At 34.1% G+C, this 21,430-nt stretch overlaps 4 protein-coding genes across 4 annotated transcripts; 3 read left to right on the top strand and 1 right to left on the bottom strand.

Moving 5' to 3' along the window:
• Positions 1-819: 819 nt before the first annotated feature.
• LOC110801781 (probable protein phosphatase 2C 4) lies at positions 820-5,715 on the top strand. Its single transcript, XM_022007199.2, has 4 exons — positions 820-2,712; positions 3,305-3,418; positions 4,105-4,369; positions 4,842-5,715. Exons 1-4 carry the CDS (start codon positions 1,054-1,056, stop codon positions 4,955-4,957), a joined length of 2,154 nt encoding a protein of 717 aa, XP_021862891.2. The 5' UTR covers positions 820-1,053; the 3' UTR covers positions 4,958-5,715.
• A 2,994-nt stretch (positions 5,716-8,709) lies between these two features.
• On the top strand, positions 8,710-15,332 carry LOC110801782 (rop guanine nucleotide exchange factor 12-like). Its single transcript, XM_022007200.2, has 7 exons — positions 8,710-9,267; positions 10,029-10,145; positions 11,247-11,401; positions 12,103-12,177; positions 12,287-12,553; positions 13,538-13,858; positions 14,585-15,332. The coding sequence occupies exons 1-7, from the start codon at positions 8,958-8,960 to the stop codon at positions 15,011-15,013; spliced, it is 1,674 nt and encodes a 557-aa protein (XP_021862892.1). The 5' UTR covers positions 8,710-8,957; the 3' UTR covers positions 15,014-15,332.
• A 222-nt stretch (positions 15,333-15,554) lies between these two features.
• Positions 15,555-18,728, bottom strand: LOC110801787 (photosystem I reaction center subunit VI, chloroplastic-like). The gene is made up of 3 exons (NM_001426472.1): positions 18,308-18,728; positions 17,652-17,778; positions 15,555-15,907 (listed from the first exon to the last, which is right to left on the bottom strand). The coding sequence occupies exons 1-3, from the start codon at positions 18,433-18,435 to the stop codon at positions 15,728-15,730; spliced, it is 435 nt and encodes a 144-aa protein (NP_001413401.1). The 5' UTR covers positions 18,436-18,728; the 3' UTR covers positions 15,555-15,727.
• Positions 18,729-19,625: 897 nt separating this feature from the next.
• On the top strand, positions 19,626-20,330 carry LOC110801786 (30S ribosomal protein S17, chloroplastic-like). Its single transcript, XM_022007206.2, has one exon. It carries the CDS (start codon positions 19,669-19,671, stop codon positions 20,164-20,166), a length of 498 nt encoding a protein of 165 aa, XP_021862898.1. The 5' UTR covers positions 19,626-19,668; the 3' UTR covers positions 20,167-20,330.
• The last annotated feature ends 1,100 nt before the right edge of the window (positions 20,331-21,430 follow it).

Below are 21,430 nucleotides of genomic sequence, written 5' to 3'. Positions count from 1 at the left end.
ATTACATTACATAATATATACTCTTTCTGTTCCATAATTATGTTCCAATTTAAAATTTTGACACTATTCACGATTGAATTAGAAAATCTTCCAAATTATTTCCAACCCATAAGAAAAAAATAACATATTAATATGGGATTTTGTTTAATTATTCTAAAAGACCACAGCATAAAACCGTCAAAAAATTTACTAAACTCTAAAAGACCACAACATAAAACCTATCAAAAAATTTTTTTACCAAAAACACTAGCTAGATGATTGTTTATTTAAATAGAAAGTTAGAATGGTTTAAAATAAAGAAGAATATGCTACTCCCTCCGTCCCGGAATACTCGACCCGGTTTGACCGGCACAGAGTTTAAGGAACTTGAATTGACTTATTTAATTTAATAGGTAGTAGTTGATAGTGGGGTATTATTTTAATGTAGTTAGTGGGAGGTGGGTTAAGAGGTGGGTTTGGGGAGAGTAGGGGTTGAATTTTTAATTATTTTTTGTATGGAGTAGGAGGTAGGTGGGTTAATAGGGGTGGAGTGAGAAATAATATAATATTGTTAAAATATTTCCATTTTTAGAAACAGATCAAGTATTAAGGGACGACCCGATAAGAAAAACAGGTCAAGTATTACGGGACGGAGGGAGTATATACTTAAGGTTGATCCAAATTAGAGCACGCACCAAAACCACCGGCCTCCCCAACATCTTGCTTTAATCTTTAATTTATAGTATTTGTTATAACAAACTTTAAATGTCAACTCCCACCAACATTATAAACCAATAAAATAATATCCCTTCCTTATATTTTCAAATAACTCATTACCCACTATCTCCAAAAGTCAACTCTTCTCTCTCCCTTTCCTTCTTCTTCTTGATTCTCCCCAAACACACATACGTGACATAACTCCTCCTCATTCTCTCTCTATACTCTAATCACTTTCTCTCTCTATATTTCTCACACTAATTTGCTCAAAAAAATGAACAACAACAACGATTATCTACTCCCTTAAAGATTGTTCTATTTAATTGTTTGTTGTTCTGGTTTAAAAATTATAAAACAATGGGTAATGCGGTTGGGAAGTTAACGCCGTGTCTCTGCCCAGCCAGCGGCGGTGGAGATATCTCCCAACGACACGATATCACGGTTGTCCTTAACAACCCTCTTCACGATGAAGGCTTAGGCCACTCTTTTTGTTACATCCCACCGCCTGATCACCACCACCAATTCTTCAGCGGAAGCCTTACATCAACCACCACCTCATCACCGCCGTCAAGTATCAGCAGCACAAAAGTGACTCCGTTTTTCAGAACTATTTCAGGCGCTTCAATAAGTGCCAACACCTCAACTCCTCTATCTACTTCTCTGCTTTTAGATGCCTACCCATCCACAATGGATCGTGCTTCTTCATTTGAGAGTTCCTCTTCTTTCGCCTCAATTCCTCTGCAACCCATTCCTCGGAATCTCATCAATTCCGGTCCACTTCCTTTGAGTCGTTACTCGGGTTCGGGTTCCGACTTGATCGAACGAGGTTTCTTATCGGGTCCGATCGAAAGAGGGGTCCTCTCTGGACCAATTGATCAACAAAGGAGTAATCCAAAATTGGAGAAGATTAAGTCCAAGTATGAGTTTAACAAATGGGGTTCTATAAAAGGGATAAAAAATTCCATCTTGAATGCTATTTGGGGAAATGGGAATGGGAAAGGGAGTCAGAAAACAGGGTATGATTCCATTAGAGGATCTGAAAGCTACCATAATAACAATGACAGTGTTGGGAAGAGCAGCAGTGTTGCGAATTTCAGCTGTCAAATGAGTTTATTGGAAGAAGGAGATGATGACGAGGTTGATAATGTTCAATGGGCGCAGGGGAAAGCAGGGGAAGATCGAGTTCAGGTTGCGATTTCTGAAGATCATGGATGGATTTTTGTAGGGATATATGATGGGTTTAATGGCCCAGATGCTCCTGATTTCTTGTTGTCTAATCTCTATTGTGCTGTCCTTAAAGAGTTAAAGGGTTTGCTACATGATAGTAGATCGGAAATGGAACCGGAATCTGTTTCAGCCTCGAATCAATCCACTATATCCAAGGATTCGAGTATGGGAACTAACCAACTCTTTGATGATGAGGTCAACGATTGCGTCAGAAGGTTGAGTGGATTGGATTGTAGCTGTTCTTGGTGTGTTGATAAATGTGAAGGGATCAACAATGGAATGTGTGAGAATGATGATTTATGTATGAAGAAAAGGCAAAGGAAAAGGAATAGAAGTAGGAATAGCAATAATAATAATAATAATAATAATAATAATAATAATAATAATGTGAATATGCAGATACTGGAGCTAGATGAAAAGGTAAGGGAGAAACTTAACCAAATGAGTATGAGTATGAGTATGAGTATGAGTATGAGTATGAGTATGAATTCATGGCATAAAACCAAGCATTTGGATGTTCTAAAGGCGCTTTCGAATGCCTTAAGGAAGACGGAGGAAGCGTATCTGGACATTGCAGATAAGATGGTGAAGGAAAACCCAGAGCTTTCTTTGATGGGTTCTTGTGTTTTGGCTATGTTGATGATGGGAGAAGATATCTACTTGATGAATGTTGGTGATAGTAGAGCAGTTTTAGGCCAAAAACCGGCTGCTGAACCTGAGACTTTTGACGAATTTCCTCATATTTCTTCCCTTCAGTTAACGCTGGATCACAATACCTATGTCAAAGAGGTATTCATGGATCAACTCTTTCTTGTTTTTTTTCATCTTACCTTCATATAGCATTGGTAGGATTTTCAGATTTCAATTGTTATGTTTTGCATTACAACAATTATTAGTAGTCACTAGACCTGGTTATTGGACAGGGTAGTCCAATGGATATAGGGTTAGGGTCAAGTTAATAGGGCTTTTATTGGGCATGGCTCTTATTGGACATGGCCTTTATTGGACAGGGTCATTATAGGGTCAAACTTATACTACAATTAGTTTGAAAATAAAAATAGTAATGATACAAAAAATTACATGCATAGCTTCGTATTTACTTGTATTTGCACATGGCTCTTTTGTTTTTCATTTTTCATTGCTCGTTTATTGACCCGCCCAATAATGACCCGCGACCCGCTTTTGACCCGCCCATTACCGACCCTCTAAAAATGACCCTTTCAATACCCGACCCTCTTTTGACCCGCACCGACCCTGAACCGCCCCGCCCGATAACCAGGCCTAGTAGTCACGTTGATAGTGTAATTTGACTAGTACGTTATTGGATTGATTAAAAAAAACAATGGCATTCTTATGCAATTATGGTTGAATATTGTTCCAGGAAATTCAAAGAATTAGAAGAGAACACATGGATGATCCATTCGCGGTGGTAAACAATCGTGTCAAGGGATCCTTAAAGGTCACTCGTGCATTCGGTGCAGGATTTCTGAAGCAGGTACTCCACTCCACCCAACAATTAGCCTAGAATCATAAAAATTCATCTAGCTGCATGCATTTTAGAAATACTCCCTCCGTCCCGGAATACTTGACCTGTTTTCCTTATTGGGTCGTCCCTTAATACTTGACCTGTTTCTAAAAATGGAAATATTCTAACAATATTATATTATTTCTCACTCCACCCCTATTAACCCACTTACCCCCTACTCCATACAAAAAATAATTAAAAATTCAACCCCTACTCTCCCCCAACCCCACCCTTTACACATTTTCCACTAACTACATTAAAATAACACCCCACTATCAACTACTACCTCCGTTTCAAAAAGATCTTTACAGTTACTATTTGCACGGACTCCAATGCAATATTTAACTAATAATATATCCCATTTTGTATGTGAAAAAATTATAAAAATTTGATATTCTGAAAATACATCTCGAGACTAATCTAATAAGATCTTACATGTAACGTTTTGATGTATATAATGGTGAAAATTTACGATCAAAGTTTTTATACTTTGGACACATTTTCCAAAGCGTAAAGAACTTTCTGAAACGGAGGTAGTACTACCTATTAAATTAAATAAGTCAATTCAAGTCCTTTAAACTCTGTGCCGGTCAAATCGGGTCGAGTATTCCGGGACGGAGGGAGTAATTGATAAAGTTGATTGGGTGTTTAAACAGGCGAAATGGAATGAGGCCTTACTAGAGACGTTCAGAATTGAGTACATTGGTAACTCACCATATCTAACATGTTCACCATCACTACACCATCACAAAGTAAGCCCAAGGGACAAGTTCTTGATCTTGTCTTCTGATGGACTTTACCAGTACTTGACCAACGATGAAGTCGTGTCTGAAGTCGAGCTATTCATGGCATCCACACCTAAAGGAGATCCTGCTCAACATCTCATAGAAGAGCTTTTGTTTCGAGCTGCTAAAAAAGCCGGTATGTAAAATGTAATGCATAAATCTCATAGAGTTGTTATAGTATTAAGGATATTTTGATATTTACCACCTTTTAAGTTTCATGTTTTTGTATTTACCACCTTATAAAATGTTATTTCATATGTACCACCTTAATCTTATGAAATATTTTAAATTCACCACCTCTTAGCGGTTTTCATCAAATTTTCGGCCCATGTGAACCTTGTTTAACCAACTTCTTCAATTGAAAACCTACTAAAAGATGAGGAAAATTAAAGAAGTTGGTTAAGTGGAGTTCACATGGATGAAAAATCTGATGAAATTCGTTAAAAGGGGGTGAATACGAAACTTTTCATAAAATTAAGATGGTAAATGTGAAATAACATTTTATAAGGTGGTAAATACAAAAACATGAAACTTAAAAGTGGTAAATATGAAAAATTCCTAGTATTAACAACTAAAATCTTCTACTGTGATATGTTTTTTGGTTGCAGGAATGGATTTCTATGATTTGCTAGAAATCCCACAGGGAGAACGTCGAAGGTACCATGATGACGTCTCTCTTATAGTCATATCGTTAGAAGGAAGAATATGGCGTTCATCCGTGTAAATACAAGCACATATAGAGTAGAGATCATACAATTAAGAGATTCAAGATACATTCTCATACCAATTTTGCTACCAAACCCACAAAAACTAAAACTACAAATAAAAAAAGAGTTTTTGGTTATGTAACATACAGCTTCACCAATTGACTGTTGGTTCAGTGGTGATTGAGGCTGAACTTGGTAGGGAGGACCCGTGTTCGATCCCCCGCAACAACAATTGGGAGGGGAATGGAACCTATCCACTCAAAACTCGCCCCGAATCCGAATTAGCCCTAAGGATGAACCGGATGGTACACCAAAAAAAAAAAAAAAAAAAAAAACATACAGCTTCACCCTTTGCCTGAAGGCGAAACATTGAACATATTATCATGTCTCGTGTTAATTCTGTTTTTTTTTATTGAATTGGTAATATGACAATTACATTTAAACGAAATGGTTTATTTAACTCAACTGGGATTGTGATGTATGGTGATTGACTAGGATGGGTGATTGTGAATACAAGATATTTGAATAGTAAAATACTCCGTATTTGTTCATAGTAGAATCAAATAAGTGCAAGTTGTTGTAGAAGGAAGTCCAATTGGCTAGAAAATAGGCTAAAAAATAGAGAGAGAGAGAGAGTTAGTAAAGTCAAATCTAATAATTATGACTAACTACTCGTAATGTTGACAACACCCTAATTATTAGGGCTTAAATTAATCAAGAATCTTCCTTTGACGTACTACGGAGTATTTTGCGACCTTTAAACTGTGTCACAATGATGACATGACATGGTTATGTGTCATTATTTAAATTGGAATTTAAAATATTTAACTTATATATATATATATATATATCCTATTATACTTGTTTAAAATCTTAATATTTTAATTTATTTTTCCTTTATATCGATTACTTTATTTACAAGTTTTCATAGTAAAAATTTTGCATTGATAGTAAAATTTTATGATGACTCATAGCTTGTGTGGCGCCTATATGTTCCAATTAAACTCCGACACGTGAGATTACGACAACTAAATGTTGTCCCAATTTACGACCTTTATCATCACCTATGCGATTTTGTAAGCTTACATCCTATTGGCTATATAAGCTTACAAAATCGCATAGGATGAAGTTCAGATTAAATTATTATTATGAAAAATTAGTGATATTAATATCGTATGCTAATACCCATCAGGTTTTAGCCAAATTGTTAAGTATGAGTTTGTAAATGAAATAAAAAATATGAGAGTATGTTTATGTAGGATAACTCTTACGTTTGACTTCCCCTTAAATTATTTATAATATGCATGCTTTTGAGCCCGTTTAAAGAACGGACGGTTGTATAGTGATTGTTCAACTGTCTTTTAAATTTTTAATTAGTGAGGACTTGCGATTTTTGGTAATATATGAATTAAATAGATGTGTAATTTGAATGTTGAAAAAAAATATAAGAATTATATGTTGAAGTAATATTGAAAGGGGGTGAAGTTAAGGAGGCTAATGTGTATATTGGACTATTGGTAATTTGATATCGAATAAGGAAGATGAAGTGGAAGAAGAGTTAAAGTTGTAAAACATATAAATAATGAAAGACTTTTAAAACAAAAAAAAAACGAATTGATGAATGAAATGAGAGATAACACATAGCTTCTAATAATCTATGGTTATCCTTTTTTACTCCGCTAGGTATATTTCTAATGTTTTGTTTAATTGAAGAGGAACAAGTCTTTCAGTTATGTAAGAATAGCTTATAGAGTGACAAAGTAAATCTATACGCATAACAAATGAACATTATGATGTAACGCAAACTTTCACTAATATTAACTTTCTATTAAATGAGTAAGGAAATAGGATTTTGATAAGGTTGTTGGGAGAAAACTCATTATCCGATGTTGTAGGATTTGATAAGATATGATTGATTGACCCATTTTCATACTACTTCCGTTTCATAACTTTCTTAACAATTACTATTTGCACGGATTTCAATGTAATATTTAACTACTACGATATCCAATTTCGTATGTTAAAAAATTATTAAAAGTTAATATTATGAAAATGCATACTGAAACCAATCTAACAAGATCTTATATGTAACGTTTTGATGTATATAATTATAATAATGAGAATTTACGGTCAAAATTTTCATACTTTGGACACATTTTTAAAAGTGTAAAGAACTTTCGGAAACGGATGTAGTATGTCTTATGGTGACGACAAATTAAGTCAAACTTAAATCATAATACATTCAACTATTCAAGTTCGTTCGTGTCGTCAAAGCAAGATTCGTTGTATATAAACAGTAGACCTGTTCAACGGGCCGGGTTAGGGCCGGACCGGGCCAAAACTAAACGGACCGGGCTGGGCCGGGCTCACAATATTGCCGGGCTGAAGCGGGCCGGATATTAAACGGGCTGCAATGGACTGAGCTTAATTAATTTGAGTTTGTATGTATTTCAATGAATAAAATTAAACGGGTCGGGTCGGACCCGACCCTTTTTTATAAGTAAAGGGCTCAGCCCTTTTAAAAATGGGCTGGATCCGGGCTGCTAATGGGCCCCCAGCCCGTTGAACAGGTCTAATAAACAGTATTAGAGCAAACTCCATGGTAGAGATCTTCTTGTTTAAGGGTGGTACCACCCAAGGTGTTTCCTATGGTTGATGTTAGACGATCAAGAAAAAGTATTATGTTTTGTATTTTTCACTTGGATTTAAATATAGTAAATTACTAACCTGTAGAAGAATATGATTGAAAGATGCATAAAACTAGCATTTAAATTTAAATAGTAAACAAATTAACAAAGTTTGTACCAAAACATGATAAAAATAAATAAGACAGATCTTTGAGAAACTCGTGAATTGGTGAAATTGACTAAATCATCAAAGTAGTACAAGTAACGATGGGATCATCTTAAGAGTGGGGGATAGCTCAGTTGGTTAAAGCTTCCCTCCCGATTTCAGGTAATTCTGTGATCGATTTTCATCCCCGCCATCGTGGCTCATTTGCATACAAAAAAAAAATTATAAAACCATCTTCATTTTCTCTGTCACTCTCCAAATTCTCGTTGCATAATATGGCCGGTGAGAAGAACAAGTATATCATGTAGAGTCCGGGGAAAAAAGTATTGAAATACATCAAAGATTCAAAGACATTTGAATAATAAATAAGTAAACCAGAATTTTTTTTAAAAAAAAACAAAAAAAAACAAGGGTACATAATGAACTTTTGGTTCGATTTTATTTCTATAATCCTCCATATGTAGTTTTTTTTTTTTGGTGCAACGATTATGGAGTAACATTGTTGTCTAAAACATACTTCTCATTGTGTATGTTTGAAGAAGTGAAGGGGAAATAAAAATGTATATATAGTGGGACGTAGTTAACTCCGACACGTACGTAAGAATGTCACAACTTGCGACATTTATCATCACCTTATACTTTTTATAACTAACATTATCTAACACATAATAATATGGGTGCACCTTAGTGTGTTACCATTGAAATGAAAAAAATAAAATTTGTCATGAGAATTATTGATGAATGATGATTACACGTGGCGGTTGAACATTGCTTAACTGTCAAAATTACCAATTAGCCAAAATCCAAATATTCATCTTATCCTTAATAAGACATTAATTATTCACCCTAATTATATAATTAAAAAAAAAACTCCATTTCATGACAAGTTGTAAGTTTTTTCTCCCAAAACATGCACCCCACGTTCAAAACACCCCTTCAATTCAAAAATAGTAAATTATTACAAAACAATCATCCCACCAATTCTTTGCCAACCTGAACTAAGCTTGAATTTTCCCTCTAACAATTTTTCCTCCCTAAAAAAAAAAAAAAAAAAAAAAAAAAAGGTCAATCAAGAATTGATTCAATCTCTTCTTCATCATCATCATTCACAATCTTTTTCTTCCTTTTTTTTTGTGTCATGCACAAATTATTGTTCAATCTTCAACCATCAATTTCCATAAAATCAACAACAAACACTTGCAGAGTTTATTATTAAGGAAGGAGATGGTACGAGCATTATTGGAACAAGAACAAGAAAATTACAAGGCAAGGTTGAACCAAATTCGTGAAATGAATAGAGAGGGTAGTTGTAGTATGAGGCGTGGTCATTCACAAAGTATGATCCTTGAAAGTACAAGTTCAGAGGAGCTTGTTGAAGATCCAAGAAGCACAAAAAGTTGTTATTCTTCAAAGGCAGATTTACCATTGTCTTCTCAACCTAGGATTGGTTCAATCTTAGAGAAAGATCAAGGTCCTGGTCCTCGTTCTAGATTGACCTCTTGTGGTGGTGCTGATAGAGATAGCCTTCAAAAAGGCAAGAATATTAATAATTATAATTATAATTATAATAATAATAATATTGTGTTTGTTTAATTTCATTCATAATTACATTACATAACACTCTTTCTTTCTTTTCCATAATTATGTTCCGATTTAGAATTTTGACACTATTCACGATTGAATTAGAGAATCTTCTAAATTATTTCCAACCCATTACATAATACTCTTTCTGTTCCATAATTATGTTTCAATTTAGAATTTAGATACTATTCACGATTGAATTAGAGAGTCTTCTAAATTATTTCCAACCCATTACATAATACTCTTTCTGTTCCATAATTATGTTCCTATTTAGAATTTTGACACTATTCACGATTGAATTAGAGACTCTTCTAAATTATTTCCAACCCATTACATAATACTCTTTCTGTTCCATAATTATGTTCCAATTTAGAATTTAGATACTATTCACGATTGAATTAGAGAATCTTCTAAATTATTTCCAACCCATTACATAATACTCTTTCTGTTCCATAATTATGTACCAATTCAGAATTTTGATATTATTCACGATTGAATTAGAGAATCTTTTAAATTACTTTACACCGTCAATTTTTTTATAAATTAGTTAATTACAACATTTTTTTTTATAAGGTAATTTTACACAAAAAATCGATTTTATAATAGTTTTTGACAAATTTGCCTACATAATAATAATTAAGGTTTTCGAACTACATTAATTACCTTATCTTATATTCGTTTTATGGTCTTTAATTTAATCTATGGTTTTTTTAGATATGGATATGATGAAGGAGAGGTTTGCCAAGTTACTTCTAGGAGAAGATATGTCCGGTGGTGGAAAGGGTGTGTCCTCTGCTTTGGCCTTGTCCAATGCCGTCACCAATTTAGCAGGTAATAAGGCCTTAAACTACCTTACAGATCTTTCTGTTTTTCTTAGGTTTTTAATGAGATTTTTAATGAGAATGTGTCAGATGACCAACTTAATCAAAAGTTTAACCTGATGGTTTAAGTCTTAAGATTAGTTTAATATATACTAAAGTCCTTTTGAGCTTAAAGTGTGGTTGCAGCATGGGCTGTTAAAAACTGACTCGATCTAACCGATATATGACAAAAACCAAAGTGACCCGAAAAACAAAATTCACACATTCAATCCGCATAAGCACAATAACCCCGTACAACTACATTATCCGATTATACCCGAACCCATTATATCCGACCCGTAACCCCATATCCAGCGCTAAATATTGGACTTTAAAAGGCGGATGAATGAGATTTGAACCCGTGACTTTATGTCACGCTGACTCCGATACCATGTCAAATTACCAACTCAACCAAAAGTTTTATCTGATTGTTGAAGCCCAAGATTTATTTTATGCTCTATCAGAAGTAATACGACCCTTGAGAGGAAACAACAAGATCACACGATACAACTATTGTGATATGATTATTACACAAGCGCACTTAATGCTTAAACTAGGTTTTGAGCCCGTTCAAAGAACGAGCAGTTGTGTATAGTGGTTATTTAGTCTATCTTTTTAAGTTCTAATTTTATTGAGCTTGTGATTTTAGAGAGAATATACGATTTAAATAGAGGTAAAATTTTAAAATTGAAAGAATACATAAATTGAATAATGTATTAATATTGAGTGTTAATCGTGAAGATGGAGTGGAAAATGTTGAATGAATAGATTGGTGAATTGATGTTGTATGAAGAAGATGGAGTGAAAGAGGCGATTGGAGTTGTATAATATATCAAACAACAAAGACAAAATAAAATAAAAAACCAAATTGATGGAGGAAAGAATGGATTACATCATCTAATCAAATGTATTGACACATGCCATCTAATCAAATATGATTTCCCTTTTTAAATACTAGTTATAGATGTGCAGTGTTTATGAATATTTGAGAAAGTTCTTTTAAAAATTTGTAAAAAGATTAGTTTATGATGAACAACTAACTCAAAATAGTACCTTGTATAATATCATGTAGCATCCGTCTTTGGAGAACAGAGGAAACTAGAGCCAATGGCACCAGAAAACAGGTCTAGATGGAAGAAGGAAATAGATTGGTTGCTATCTGTTACAGATCATATTGTCGAATTTGTTCCTTCTCAGCAAAAGTCTGCAAATGGAACTAATATGGAGGCAAGTAGATATATATACTCCATCTGTTCTTATTTACATGACATAATGAGGTTTTGGGCACTATTCACACAAGTTTATTTGACTTTCTTTTGTGATTTATATAATTAAGAAAAAACATTGTCGTGTGGGGTTTTGTTAAATTCGTCTCAATAAATATTTTTTAAATATCAACTTTTTACAATTTTTTCTTATTCATAATTGAAAATATTAATGTTTGAAATCGTGCATTGACAAACGTGCCTATATATCTCTTGATTTTAATTTATTTCATGGTGTCATAACTAGACTAAACTAGATTATGTCGCACGTTTGCACGAATATTCTAAAATTATTATTTGACTATTTTTTTATAATTATTTGAGTAACAAAATAATTGTTCCAAAATAAAGTAGCACAAGCTCAAAATATTTTGACATAATTTCAAAAAATTAATAAAGTTAGAATATATTTTATAATTTTACGAATATATTTTTTGAAAATTTATATATTGAAGATCAAATAAATAGGGAATGATAAAAGTTTAGTAAAAAATACTTAACCTTTTCTATAAAAATTATTTAAATAAATAAATAATTGGCGGGAAAAATTTCCATCAAAGAGTGACACATGTCACTTTTGGTGTCTGTTTTGCACTCTTGGTGTCTGTTTTAGTATAATGTAATGTAATAGATAGATGTGTTAATCATCTGTTTTGTCAATAGATCATGACAACGAAACAAAGAACGGATCTTCAAATGAACATCCCTGCCCTTCGAAAACTTGATGCCATGCTAATAGTAAGTTTATACTGAACTGAAATTAGGATGAACATAATAATTTCATTTTACATAGGGTTTTGAAACATAATTTGAATTGGTTTATGTTATCATTTATTATCAAATACAGGATTGCCTAGACAATTTTAAAGATCAAAACGAGTTCTATTACGTTGCTAAAGATGCAGATGAAGCAGAGAAAGGATCAAAGAGAGATGATAAATGGTGGTTACCTACAGTTAAAGTTCCTACTAATGGTTTATCTGAAGTTACAAAAAAATGGCTGCAATTTCAGAAGGATTCTGTTAATCAAGTTCTTAAGGCTGCAATGGCTATCAATGCACAAGTCTTATCAGAAATGGAAATCCCAGAAAACTACATTGAATCCTTACCAAAGGTTTTGCATACTAAAGAACATACTCCGTAACATATTTGTATTTATTTAAGAGATACACTTGTCTTTTCCGACTGTATTTCTTTAAGAGATACACTTGCCATTTTTAGTAACTTATCAACCCCACCATTTAATTAAATAATACATATAATTTATCCTATGACCCACCATCTTATTAAACAAATAATTTCATAAACCCACCCTACCTCCCACCCACCAAAATGACATGGTCCCCACTTGTTTAATTATTAGAATATCTATCCAACCCCATTTGCTTTATTATTTTATTTTATTCAATTTTTTCTTCTTAATACCCGTGCCCGATCAAGTGTATCTCTTAAATAAATACGGAAGGAGTAACATATTTGTTTAAGGAGTACTATGTTTTAAAATGATCTTAATGTTTTTCGTTTTAGTCCGTTTCATAACGTTCTTTACACTTTGTTTTATTCTATTTTTGGACCTCCACGATATTTATAATTTCTCACTCACTTTCTTTTACTCCCTTTGTATTTTAAAAAGAGATACACTTTCCATGAACAGCTGTATTTTTTAAAAGAGATACGCTTTCCTTTTTTTGACATGTTTTGATCCCCACTTCCAATTATATTAATCTCTCACTTTCTTGTGTTCCTCACACTTACTCACATCATCTTTTTCATATAATAAATAATCCACTCATTACCCCACTTTCACATTATTTTAATAAATTCAACTCATTCTCCTAAAACTACATGCTGGTCAAAGTATATTTATTTTTAAAATAAAGAGGAAATACTTTATTCATTCTTTTTCTTACATCCATCCACATTTTTACATATTTCTCTTACTTTATCCGTATGTTATTATATTCAACCAACTATTTTTTAAAAAAAAATATTTATGCAAATAGTAACTGTAAAGATCTTTATGAAACGGAGGCAGTAAAAGTTTGTAGCTTTTTGCTGGTTTTTTTGCTGATAAAACTGCAATGTTTTTTATTGATAGAATGGAAGAGCTAGTCTTGGAGATGTGATTTACAAAAGTATAACAGTGGAGTATTTCGATCCAGAACAATTTTTTACAATAATGGACTTATCATCAGAGCATAAGATTCTTGATCTGAAGAACAGAATTGAGGCTTCAGTAGTGATTTGGAGACGAAAGATGACCAACAAAGATGCTAAGTCTCCTTGGGGTTCAGCCGTCAGTATAGAGAAGAGGGAACTATTTGAAGAGAGGGCGGAAACCATTTTGCTGATAATCAAGCAACGATTCCCTGGAATTTCTCAATCCCAACTCGATATTAGCAAGATTCAATTCAATAAGGTAAAACTACGTGCTTAAGGCTCTATTCTGTTCACCTTGTTAAAGTTTTGATAAATTCTAATAAGTTCATAATAAATAAGTTTTAAAATCTGGTGAATAGAATGTACCCTAAATCTCATTCAAAAGTAAACTTTCTGCAATTTGTTTGCTTTCGACAGGACAATGCCTCTCATTGATTGGGAATTTTTTTCAATCAAATGGCATTTTCGTAAATAATTGATATTTTTATTACGAAAATGCCATTAAATCGTGGGTCAGAGTACAATGACATGTCATCAAATATGGGCCACATGTACGGTCATTATTGTATTTTCATAATACATCAACATCTACCTAATATACAGTCAACAGATCGCAATATACAATAAGCTTCTGCTAATAAACAATCTACAATTATGAATATACAGTCAGTCACTTACCAATAAACAATATTGCATTTTAGTAATTCATCAGCGACCATAAAATATACAGTCAACGATAAGTAGTATACAATCAACACCGAATAATATGCAGTTAATGACTACAAATATACAGTCAACACCTAACATTGTACCACCTATAGTTTTCAAGTAAACTATTTACGAAAATGCCATTTGATTGGAAATTTATTCCAATCACTGAGATTAACTCGGAATTTCTCGTGCCGAACGGCACCTTAGTTTTTGTTTTTAGAAATACATCGAAGCAAGATTTGTGTAATGGAATGTTTATGTTATGGCATTGCAGGATGTGGGTCATGCACTTCTAGAGAGCTACTCAAGAATCCTAGAGAGTTTGGCACACACAGTATTATCACGCATTGAAGATGTTCTTTATGCTGATTCTCTTGCTCAAAATCCATCTCTTGCACAAAAGAAGAGGAATCCCTTAGCAGATCTGAAGATCACTTCAACAAAATTCCCGAATGCAGATGAAGAGATAGAGAAACTAAACGCAGTAGGAACACCTCCATCTATGACCCTCTCGGATTTCATGGGATGGACTATGGATAACGGGGAAGCAGATTTGATGAGAGCAAAGGAGGGAGTCGGAAATGAGGAACTAAAAGACACATGCGACTTAAAAGTTGAAAAACTCGCAAACATTTCAATTCCTAAGAAGGTATCCTATCTAGAGACCTTGGGTGGCTTAAGAAGTCCAACATCTCGCCATTGACAAGAGACAGTTAGATTACATTTCGAAATGTAACTTCGATCTTGAGAGATAAGTACAAGGGAGAGAACGAGAGAGAGAGAGAGAGACGGAGAGAAAGCACTTGTTAATAGAGCAGAGAACTTGGTGTAGGGAGATATATGATCAAACCACATGTAACTAATTAAAGTTTCATTTTAACTTCCCTTGTTTTGTGGTTGGGGAAGCTAATGCATTGGGTTTGACGCGAAATTTGTTCTGCTTTCTTCATCTTATACTCACTTTTATCATGCATATACAAAAAATTCTTTGTAGAAATTTAGCTAATTCAAGGTTGGTTCAACATCACGGTTAGTTTTAAGTTTTTTTATTTTGAAATTCTTAAGAAATAAATTGAATCATGAACTAAAAAATAGTCATACCTATAGTAAAACATGCTGATTCTGAAAACTGACAACAAAAAACTAAAAACTGAAAAGTACTTTTTGTGGATTCCATATTTTCATTTTCTAGAAAATAGAAAATTAGAAACAAAAAACGATACTGAATTGGATAGAACGTTGTTAAATTGTTGATCATTACTTCAATCTATTATTGAAAGGGCTTAATACTACTCCAAAAACTAGAAATTAAAGAGATTAACAGAAAACAAGTGTTCTTAAAATTGTACATTTCAATTAAAGATGATTTTGAGTTTTACAATGAATAATATTACATTGAGAAATAAGAAAAGATTGTTTAGATCTTCCCACGAGGTCCGAGCTTAGGAGGTTGTTGTGGACCTCTGGTGATAGGTAGAACATCTTGAGGAGCATTGGCACTGACGTATGTGAGCAAAGAACCACCTCCCAATATCAAGAACTTGAGCAACAATCCTCTCTTTGTGAATGGAGCAGCAAATGTCTCAAAGAATTTGCTCTGTTACATGATAGATAATTCATTTCATATAGTTTTAATGCAATCTATTACTAGTCTTTTTCAAGAGTTACATGTTTAAGAATCTCTCTACAATTGCAGGGGTAAGGTTGCGTACATTCGACCCCCCTTACTCCGCTTCTTGCGGGAGCATCTTTGGAGCAATGGGGGTAATGATAATGATGACATGTTCAAGATTTTCAAGTATAATCAAATAAAAGGCTAAGCACGCACATTGGCGGATCCAATGTTTGCTGAGTGGGTCACTTGACCCCACTTGGCCGAAATATTTGCATAATTTTAGTTAATTTTCGACTAATTTGTATTAAAAAAAAATACTTAATTTAGTTAAATTTTTAGTAATTTTGTAATAGTGACCCCACTTAGTACAATTTCTAGATCTGCCACTGAGCGCGCAATGCTCAAAACTTATAAGTCAAACGCATCTTAAATCTTTCATTTCTATTCCAGCAAAGTGTTTTCAGTCAAAATAAACAGAGCTTAATATCTTTTTACGTTAGGACTAGTGAGTTTCCAAAATTTTAGGAGATGGGTTCTAGTCGAGCTACTATAGTTAATTGAATAAAATTCAAGAAGATGATTTATTATAGATCAAAATATATTTTCTTAGCAAATAAGTGATTGGAAATGGACAAAATATTCATGCACTATGGCATGTAAATTTGAATTAGAATTAAGTCCAACACTTAAACGCCTTGAGAAGGTGATGAACATATCTCTAAGATAGAGCAACACTTAAAACACAATAGTGCTCTAGCAACACCTACCTTAGTGGCTTAGAGCATCAATTGTAAGATAACTCTTATTTACCCCCTCTTAGTCCCTTCTCTCATCCACATCACCATCATCTCTTAGGGCGTGTTCGGCGGTAGCGTTTGAGGTAGCGGGTAGCGTTTTGACCTAGTCAAGACGCTACTTGTAAAATCTGTAAGTGTTTTGGTAAAGTAGCGATTTAGGTAGCGGTTAGCGGTTGAGGTAGCGGTTGGGTAGCTTTTGTCAAACGTTAAAATTAGTAGCGTTTAAGGTAGCGGGTAGCGTTTGACAAATTTATAATAAAGTTTTAAATAATATTCTTGCTTTTATTTTTATTTTTATAATATCAACCGCTACTTTTACCGAACACTCATATTAGTTACCGCTACTTCGACAGCTATCCGTCACCCGCTACTATTCACCGCTACTCGCTACTTTAACCGCTACCCGCTACTCAACCGCTAACCGCTACCCGCTACCGCTAATTTTGCCGAACAGGGCCTTAATAAGAGTTACCCATCAAAAAACCCAAGAAATAGACTATCTCTTATTTACTATCTCTTAACTACCTTTTAACATATTTTTCCTTTTTAAAAATAAAATAAAAATCACAAATCAAACACAAACCTCCACCTCAACCCCACTCTTATTTCTAAGAGTTACCTCTTATTTAGAGGATGTCTCAATCAACCTCTAAATAAGAGGGGGCTAAGAGTTACCACATTTTATCTAAGAGTTAACTCTTAAGGAAAGAGAAAAGTTAAGAGGGGGCTAAGAGTTAGTTAATATTGATGCTCTTAGTCTAGATTTAGCTGATGTAAAACTAGTTCAAATTACATTATCAACGTGATAATTAATTGCAGAATTAATTGCAGAATAAGGACTCGTAGTTGTTCACTTAAGCACTAATTATGTGACATGTGAATTGTGAAATAAAATAAGAACTTAAATAGGAAGTGAAAATGAATTGTACCTGAAGAGAGTTGTAAGGTGAAGGTGCATCTGATCCATAGACATCCCATTGACCAGTGGTGTTTGCTATATCTTCCAAATCAAAGTAAACACTCTTGTCACCATACTTGGCTACAATTGCACCACTCCTGTTCACATAATAATTACCATACAACATAAGTAACCATTAAATTTGTTTAGTTTTTTGTCTTTTTACAAAATTAAAAATCAAAAAGAGGAATTTTTAGTATTTCATTGTCAGTTTTCAAAATCAACATGATTATTGTTTAATTATTATAAATAAGATTATTTTTTAGTTCATAATTCAATCTAAATAACTTTTGCTCCGATTTTTAATACTCGCAACGTTTGTGTATATTAAACTATTCACATATTCTATTTTGACTATTGATAGTGATTTATATGTAAGATAAAACATAGTCATTTAGGATCTTGTTAGATTCGTCTCAATTTGTATTTTCAAAATATTAACATTTTATAATTTTTGCTTAAAGAGAGTTAACGATATTAATTATAAAAGTTGTGCAGGCAAACGTGAAAGTAACCAACGTTGCAAATATTAAAAATCAGAGGAAGTATGACTTACAAAACTAAAATCGGTAGTTATAATTACAATGACTAACGTGACTATTAATTCCGGACAGAGAGAATATTTACCTGACGTTGTTGAGCTTGAAGCTCTGGCGGGCGGGCTTGATGTGGAGCTTAGTGCCGGCGATGGAGCTTCCAGCAAGGCCCTTAAGGGTGGTGGGCTGGACGGCAGCTAAGGTTGCTAGAGAGGCCATTATTTGGGTGTGTGTGTGTTTGTTCCAAGTGAAGATTTTCTTTTGATATGTTTCAAATTTGGCAAATTGGTATATAGCCAATGTTTAAGTTTTTGTGGAACAGAATGAATCTAAGTTGTCCACGTGGCATTGGTGGTGTTCATGGGATAGATGTGGAACTCCTACCAGAGTGTGACACTTGGATTTTGAGTTGGATAAGCCTATCTATTTTGATTCTCCTTGATTTGGGTTAAAAACTTGTGAAATTAGGAGTAATATCTTTTATGTAGTGAATAAATTGTTGAACTTGCATATGTTCCTTTCAACATTTTTGGAACCCTTTGTGACTTTGTCCAAGGGCCTCCACCGCCCGACTACTTGAGCATCTTGAAAGAGATATCTTAATATGTGCCTTGTCGGTGTATAAGGGGTTGCGTTTTTCACAGATTCGAACCCTGAACACGCCATACATTTTCAAACTTGACAATTGGTGTCTTACACTTTACGAACTGAATTACGTGTTACGTGGATTTTAATTTCAACATTACCTATGTTAGGATTAAGATATGTATATCGTAAAATGATACTAACAATTTTACGTAAAGGAAAAAGAATTTTCAAGTTTTTCTTTTTAGAAGTTTAAAATTACGTAAAAGTGTCCAACCAGTCTGAAACTGAACTAGGCCTAAAACATTTTCATAAGGAATAGGGGACCCCACCGCCCGAGCCCTCGAATGACTTGGAGGAAGCAGTAGTACATGTCTCAGTTGGGCGGTGTGCAAGGTGTTACGTTTTTCAAAGGTTTCAAACTTGATATCTTAGTCTTTAACAACCGAGCTATGTGTTAAGTTGGGTGGTTGTTCTTTTCAACATCAAGATATATACTTCGTAGTTCAATGCTACTAACAATTTTGCGAAAAGGAAAAGAATTTCCAATTTTTTCTTTTTAGAAGTTTAAAATTACGTAAATTGTCAACCCGAACCTAAAACTCCGGTCCGGTCTTCGGTCGATTAAAATGAGCGATTCCTACCCAACCGGTTCCGGACTAATCCAATCCGGTTTTGGCCCGACTAGCCGACGAGTCGACGACTAACTAACTAACTCATAAATGGGCCTATCCTTATTGAAATCAACACTATCAACCCAATAGTTTTTACAAAGCCCAGCCCAGTTCTTCATACATTATCTTCTCTCACACTCATCCAAACAAAAAGATGAGCTAATCTCCTCATCTTCAATCCAATTACACAACAATGTCTCTCTCTTTCTCTCTCCTCAAACCCCCTCTCTCCTCATCCAATCCCAACCCCTTCCTCCATGGCACCACCACCAAACTCTCTCTCCTCCCCTCATTCTCCGCCCTATCTCTCTCCTCCTCACCACCGTCCTCCTCCACAACCTACACCTTCCCAGTCATCAAAGCCATGAGATCAATGCAAGGCAAAGTCATCTGCGCCACCAATGACAAGACGGTTAATGTCGAAGTTGTTCGTCTCGCTCCGCACCCCAAATACAAGCGTCGGGTAAGGAAGAAGAAGAAGTACCAGGCCCATGACCCGGATAACCAGTTCAAAGTGGGTGATTGGGTTCAGCTTGACAAATGTCGACCCATTAGTAAAACCAAGACTTTTCTTGCTGTTGCTCCTGAAGGTAGGCAGAGTTCTGCAACTAGGCCCAAGCCTATTCAAGCTGCTTCTGATGAACTTGGTATTCCTCTTGAATCTCAGGTGGAAGGGGATAAGACTGTTTGAGTGAGTTAGGAATTCGGGTTTTTTTGGGTTTTGTAGAAAGTGCTTGTAAGGTGTTTGATGAAATGCCTGGCTGAAAAAAATGGTGGGGTTGTGTTTATTTTGTAATGAGAATATTTGTATGTTTTTCTACTGTCTAAATTAATGCAAAACTCTGTTATTACTTATATTTTTTTTCGTTCTGTTTTATTGATCTTTAAGAAATTGAGGAACTTGATGGTATTTTTGTGACAAATTCTGTATAATTCATGTGAAATCTGAAATGGGTTTTCATGATAATTGGTTATGTTTCTGCATATTTCATGATAGTTAAGGATAAATAATTGGTTATGTTTCTGCAATGAGTATGAGCAGGTTTGATTAAGCAAATTTAGTGCTTCTTGGTGTTCTTTGTACTTGATTGATTTGTTTTCTTTAGTTACTATAGACCTGATCATCTATAGCCCGACCTGCCGAACCGGCTCGAAAAAGTACGGGTTTGGGTAGCATAAAATATACATTTTAGACCAAAACCCGACCCGACCTGAAAATCTTGTGCCGGCCTGCAAATCTCACACCAAATTTATGGGTTTGGGCATGATGATTTGTGTTAAAGCCCGACCCGGTCCGAATTTTGATCGCCTGTAAGTCTGTAACTCTCTTAGTTATAGTACTACATTGTATATGTTGAATTCCAGCTCTCTAATTACTTCATTACATAGAATTTGCTGTGATGTGCAATAATCTGATCTGATTATCCTTCATGAAAATATAGGACAGTTTATTGAAGCTGGAAGTCTGTGTTACCTTTGCAAATTTGTATTTCACACTGTGATAATGCTTTCCTGCAAATAATTCTGCTAGTGTGTTATTGATTGGCACAACTTCAGCATAATTCATCAAACGTTGCTCAACCAAAAAATGTGGCAAATAACCTTAGAAAGTCTAATACAAATTTTTAGGAGAGACGGTCTAATGGTTAGACCACTTTTATACATGCACTTTAAGTCTTTAACTAATTAGTTAACCGCTGAAACCAATTAGTTAAGTTTGAAATTCAATTAGTTAAACAACGAAACCAATTAGTTATGCAATTGAACCTATTAGTTAAGCACTGAACCAATTAATTAAACAATAAAACTGATTAGTTAAGCAATGCGATTAATTAGTTAAGATTTTATGAGTTTTAGTTATTAATAAGTTTGTTCGAAAATAATTACTATTCGACTCATAAATTTAACTATTTGTCTTTATACCTTAACTATTTTGTTATTCAATTAATTATGAT

The sequence above is a fragment of the Spinacia oleracea genome, chromosome 4 (genome assembly GCF_020520425.1).
Source record: "Spinacia oleracea cultivar Varoflay chromosome 4, BTI_SOV_V1, whole genome shotgun sequence".
NCBI classification, from domain to species: domain Eukaryota; kingdom Viridiplantae; phylum Streptophyta; class Magnoliopsida; order Caryophyllales; family Amaranthaceae; genus Spinacia; species Spinacia oleracea.
Note: the sequence above shows the minus strand (reverse complement) of the source record. Positions and strands in the feature narration are given on the sequence as shown.

Coding starts and splice junctions, on each gene's coding strand:
- LOC110801787 (NM_001426472.1), bottom strand. CDS start 18,435: ATGGCCTCTCTAGCAACCTTAGCTGCCGTCCAGCCCACCACCCTTAAG. Junction 17,779..18,307: donor TTCAAGCTCAACAACGTCAG/GTAAATATTCTC, acceptor TTATGTGAACAG/GAGTGGTGCAATTGTAGCCA. Junction 15,908..17,651: donor CACCTTACAACTCTCTTCAG/GTACAATTCATT, acceptor ATCATGTAACAG/AGCAAATTCTTTGAGACATT.
- LOC110801781 (XM_022007199.2), top strand. CDS start 1,054: ATGGGTAATGCGGTTGGGAAGTTAACGCCGTGTCTCTGCCCAGCCAGC. Junction 3,419..4,104: donor GTGCAGGATTTCTGAAGCAG/GTACTCCACTCC, acceptor GTGTTTAAACAG/GCGAAATGGAATGAGGCCTT. Junction 4,370..4,841: donor TCGAGCTGCTAAAAAAGCCG/GTATGTAAAATG, acceptor TTTTGGTTGCAG/GAATGGATTTCTATGATTTG.
- LOC110801786 (XM_022007206.2), top strand. CDS start 19,669: ATGTCTCTCTCTTTCTCTCTCCTCAAACCCCCTCTCTCCTCATCCAAT.
- LOC110801782 (XM_022007200.2), top strand. CDS start 8,958: ATGGTACGAGCATTATTGGAACAAGAACAAGAAAATTACAAGGCAAGG. Junction 11,402..12,102: donor CAAATGGAACTAATATGGAG/GCAAGTAGATAT, acceptor TTTTGTCAATAG/ATCATGACAACGAAACAAAG. Junction 13,859..14,584: donor GCAAGATTCAATTCAATAAG/GTAAAACTACGT, acceptor ATGGCATTGCAG/GATGTGGGTCATGCACTTCT.